This window comes from Buceros rhinoceros, unplaced genomic scaffold (genome assembly GCF_000710305.1).
Source record: "Buceros rhinoceros silvestris isolate BGI_N320 unplaced genomic scaffold, ASM71030v1 scaffold16805, whole genome shotgun sequence".
Classification (NCBI taxonomy): domain Eukaryota; kingdom Metazoa; phylum Chordata; class Aves; order Bucerotiformes; family Bucerotidae; genus Buceros; species Buceros rhinoceros.
Window position 1 is genome coordinate 20,757 of NW_010413592.1, and position 5,021 is coordinate 25,777.

At 55.5% G+C, this 5,021-nt stretch overlaps 1 protein-coding gene across 1 annotated transcript in view; it reads right to left on the minus strand.

Annotated features, from left to right (window-relative positions):
• The window catches only part of AQP2 (aquaporin 2 (collecting duct)), a 4,754-nt gene extending 350 nt beyond the window's left edge, over positions 1–4,404 (minus strand). Inside the window, exons 1-3 of the mRNA XM_010136817.1 lie at positions 4,037–4,404; positions 1,613–1,777; positions 750–830 (exon numbers count right to left, since the gene is read on the minus strand). Of these exons, the coding sequence (XP_010135119.1) occupies positions 750–830; positions 1,613–1,777; positions 4,037–4,402 (612 nt within the window). The 5' untranslated portion in view covers positions 4,403–4,404. The remainder of the gene's footprint in view (positions 1–749; positions 831–1,612; positions 1,778–4,036) is intronic.
• Between the last annotated feature and the right edge of the window lie 617 nt (positions 4,405–5,021).

A 5,021-nucleotide genomic window follows, 5' to 3' on the forward strand; every position in this document is an offset into this window, starting at 1 on the left:
GAGAAGGATCAATGAGCAAAAACCAGCTTGAGTTTGGAGGACAGAGAGGAGCCAGGATCTCTGAAGAGCATTGCAGGGGGCTTATCTTCACACTACCCTGTCTGCACGGGGAGCAAAACACCGACGCCAGCTCTGCTTTGGCCATTGCTACGGCCCTGAGCTCCCACTCACTGCTGTTGAGACTGAATACACCCAAACAGCCTCTTCTGTCCTTCCTCCTCTGTTGAGAGCTGCATAACCTTCTTCAATGATCAGCCCATCTCGAGCATGCTTAATGATTCGGGTTCCTCTGGAGAAGGCTCCAGACCTGGCTATACACCTTCCTACAGGGCGGTGGAAGCCACTGACTTGGGCTGGGCACCTCTGAGCACGTCAGCCTGAACCACCACCAAAAAGCTCTGGCTCTGCAGATGGAAAAGCCTGGGAGTGTCCCCAAAGGAACTTGTGGGAAATAGGGGCCTAGATACAGCTGGAACCAGGAAAGGTCCCGAGGACCAGCAAGAAGAGCTCCACTCTGCCTTGGTTCTGCTTCTTCTGCTAAGTCATTGTCAACAAATCACACACCCTTTCCCTGCTCAGATAATAAGTGCCCAGCAGCCCCACCTCGGCTTGCCAATCTCTACAGCTCTCCTCCAGCTGGGAGCTGGCATGGAAAGGCCAGGACTCCAGCTGGCTCTGGGGGTTTTGGGAAGCATTGGTAATTTGGGGGGTTCATCCCACCAGAATGACAGATGGACCCGGCTCCTTACCCAGTGGTCGCTGAAGTCTCCGACTATCACAGCAGGGGCGAAAGATCTGGCTGGATTCATGGAGCAGCCGGTGTAACGGATCTGCCGAGAAACACCACACGTTTGGCCCTTTTAGCACATTCTAGAGTCCTGGTGTGTTATTGGCTTGATTCATTCACCGAGCTGAGGTTTCACCCTCCCGCGTGCCTGTTGCAGGCACAGGGACACCAGCAGCTTCCACCAGCTGAGTCAACACAGGGGAGTTGTCTGTAGTTGTGCATCTTCTGCGTGAGCATGCATGTCCTGAGCATGGTGCAACTCGGCTGCAGGACGGGTGCTGGGCCCTGCAGTGTGACAAGGACTCGGGGACAAGCTCCTGCTGTGCCTGGTCCTTGAGCAAACTGCTGCTCCGTGCCACTGAGGGGAGGAGAATAGTCCCAGGCGCACATGGGCTTGCAAAATGTTGAGGATGGAAGACATGGTGTAACCATCTCTGAGAGGCTGGGAGTGGCAGGGGCGTGTCTGTCACCCGGGAGGGACTTCCCTGAGTGTCCATCCCCAGTGGCAAGGTCCTGAATGCCTCAGCTGCTAACATTCACTCCAGAAGACCCCACTGACCCCTGGAGCTCCTTAAGGGACTTGGGTGGCAGAGCCCAGGTTAAGTTTTTTCATGCCCAATGACAGCCGAGCTCAGGCTACGGCTGTGTAACGGCTTTGGTGGGACTTGTCATCTCTACCCATTGGAAAGCCACTGGCACCACGTGAGTTACACCCCACTGTGAGCTACACCCCCCCGTCCGCCCCAGAGCATGCAGCCAAGCAGGCGCTGGGCGTAAACACACAGACCACCCAAAAAGTGCTGAGTTTTAGCCCACTTTACCCACCCCAAGGAGATGCCCCACGGCAACAGAAAGGCCGATGGACAGGGCGGGAGAGCCCACATTGTCCTCCCGGCGTTCATCGGTGGAAGCAAAAATGCACAGGACCAGCTGGAAGGTGAGGAAGAGCTCGACGGTCACCGCCTGCCCTGTCGTCGTCTCGTTGTGCAGCTGGAAGGGGAGAAAAAACATGTTGTAGGGACAAGCGAGGTTGGGGGGTGGATTGGAAATGTGGAGGAGGAAACCCAGATCGGGGGTACCAAAGAGACATAGGAAATAGGTGAGATTTGTGGCACCGACACGGAAAGGAGGAAAAACTTCCCCGGTAAAAGGGAAATGCTTGATTGACCCAGCGGGAAATGTCTTATTGGCATTTTGGGGGGTGTTTTTCCCACTCTTCTTTGCCCGCCTTGGAATTTTTTTCATTTTCCTCATACTGGAAAAGTTTACAAGTTGCAGTTTTAAAATGCAAAAAGGAAAATTCCCTCCCCCTTCCCACCCTGTTTTGATTGAATGTGTTTGTCCCATCGGCTCTGAAGCTGCGCCTGGCCGCACCCCCTCTCCCTGTCTCTGCTTTCCAACACTTTATCGCTCCTCGGTGGTTTTTTATCACATCTGGGGGGATCCGGCAGCGCCTCCAGCCCGAGCAGCAGCAGCTGGCCTTGCTGCTTGCCTGCAGCCTCCCTTCACTGCCGCTCCCCTCCGCCTGTCCCCACACATCTCTGCCCTCTTCCCCTGTGTCACCCCCACTGCAGACGCCGATTCTGAGAGCACAGGGCTCGGTGATGCCACAAAGGTGACAAGTGTCCTCCTGGCTGAGGTCCAGAGTGGGGTCGTGCTCTTCTCACAGAACCACAGAGTCATCTGGTGGGAAGAGATCTTCAAGATCATCGAGTCCAACCGTTCCCCCAGGACCGCCAGGTCCCCACTGACCCCTGTCCCGCAGCACCACCTCGACCCGGCTGGGAAACCCCTCCAGGGACAGGGACTCCACCACTGCCCTGGGCAGCTTGTTCCAAAGCTTCACAATCCTTTTGGTAAAGAAATTCTTCCTAATGTCCAACCTCAGCCTCCCCTGGTACAACCTGAGGCTGTTTCCTCTCATCCTGTCACTTGTCACATGGGAAAAGAGTCCAACCCCCACCCCTCCAATTTTCCCCCTGGTTTTTCAAGGGTCGTTTGTGTTGGCAGCTATGAGGTGAACAGCCCACAGGGAGAAAAAATAGTTAAAAACCCCTATTCCCTCTTTCAGGCAGTTTGAGCTGTAGAACTACAGAGCCGGGCATTCTGAAAGTCTCTTTAAAACCTCCTACGCGCTTGGTTGGGTTTGTTAAACCTCAGCTATTATCAGGCTAAGCAATCTCGTTCAGATTAAGCCCAATCCCTTTTTTCATAACCCTCTTAATCTCTTTGGCAGCGAAGCTGGGTCCTGGCAGTGCCTCAAAAGGTGATTTCCGAGTGCTGCTTCCTAACCGCGCTGCCCGCCGCCTCCCTCACTGCTCGGCTTGTGGTTGGGTGATGCTGGCCCTGGCCTGGGCATCTCTGCGGGAGATGCAGCTCCCTGGATCCATTTGAAGAGGAGTGCCAGGGCACGGGAAGGGGACAGGGAACCCCCTGAGCTTTTCATTTGTTTTCTGCTCTTCGTTATGCGCATCAGTGGGGCAGGGGGTGTTGGAGGTTGGTTTTCCACTGAGAAATCCCTTCATGGCTTCCTAAAGCTCCCTGGTTTTCTTTTTTCCCTGCGGGTGTGAAACCAGCCTGGGACCCTTGTGATGCTTCTGGCCCTGCGCGGCGGCACGGCCAGGGCACCCCTGTGTGTTGGGACAAATCAGCTGGGTCTGGGTTCACCATCCCTTCATGATGGGAAGCAACTTCACATGCAGTTCTATCTCATGAAAAACTGGATTAGACCCCCCACCCCCCACCACCGTCCCGGTGCCACATCCCCATTGCTGGGAACCTGCCCCAGCAGCCTGTAACTAGTGGCAGAAGGGGACAAGGCTGCCTGTACCCAACCCAAGCCTGGCACGTAGGATGACCTTGAGGCAACCCTTTTGGTCATGTTCTTCCCTAAACACCCGATCTCTCCAAATCCAGCTCCTCCACAACACAGCCCTGGATAAAGCTGGGATGATGGTGGCTTTGTCTTCGAAGAGAAGTGTCTCTGTGGCCAGCTGAATCATACCTCTGGTTTTAGTCCTAAAAAGCTGAAGAGGCAGCCTGGAGTCCTGCCTTTGTCCCTGCTCCTGGAGGGACCCTCGATGCAGCAAGCTCACGGTGCTGGGCTGCAGCTGGCAGTGGCTTCCTATCCAACACCAAATGAAGAGGGTCTTTGCTGGCCGCAAAACCTTTCTTCACGTCCCTCAGACTTCCCCAAAGCCCTGCCCAATCTTGCTCCCTTCCAAGCCCATCCATGGGCTGGAGTCTTACCTTGTTGATGGCCAAGCCTTCTCGGGAGTCTGCTGGGGTGATCTCATGTAAGATGGCAGCCCCCACAACACCCCCCAGGAGCTGGGCCACCACGTAGAAGACGGCGCGGAGGAAGGAGACTTGGGAGCCGATAAGACAAGCCACTGTCACCGCCGGGTTGATGTGAGCTCCGCTGATGTGCCCCAGGGCTTGGACCAGCGTGCCGATGGCCAAGCCAAATGCCAGCGCGATTTGAAGGATGCTTGGGGATGAAGCTGAGGGCCAGTTCAGAGCAGAGCCCAGGCCGAAGAGGATGAAGACCAAAGTCGCCAGAAATTCTGCAAAGACAGCCCGGGTGAAGGCTATGGATCGCAGTTCCCACATCATGGAGGCTGGAGGCTGCACGGACTGACCCTGCCCGTGTCTTCAGGCTGCTGTGGCTGCAGAGAGGATGCCGGGGGAACAACACATATATATAGGGACTTGGGGGGCCGAAGGATCCCCTGCTGAAGGAGATGGGATTGTGGTCCTAGGAAACCTGATGCTTTTTTTCGTTTGTGTTCCAGCTGAGGGACCATCAGGCCCGGCCCCGCTATTAAAGCAGGGGAATGCAGAGTTCGCCACCCTTGGGAGGTCATAAATCAGCCTTGGGTGATGCCATGAAACGCTGCTCCCTCTCCCCTGTGCATTCTTACTAAGGGACCTGTTCCTAGAGGTGCTCGTGGCTCCTCTCTTCTCCAAGCTCTGCCACCTGCAGCATGGAGAGGACAGAACACAAGGGGGGTTCTGCAGACCTAGAGCTGGAGCCGAGGTCGGGTTGTGTTGAAAAGCTGGACGTGGGCTGTGAACCCCGGCAAAACTGATACAGAGAGTCTCTCAGAGGCACAAACCTCCAGGTGACTTACTACAACTCCAGACCTCGGGGTACCAGAACTTTACAGCCTGGGCACAGAGTTCCTCCCCAGAAACACAGGAACCAGCCCCAAAAATGACTGTCAAGAAACTC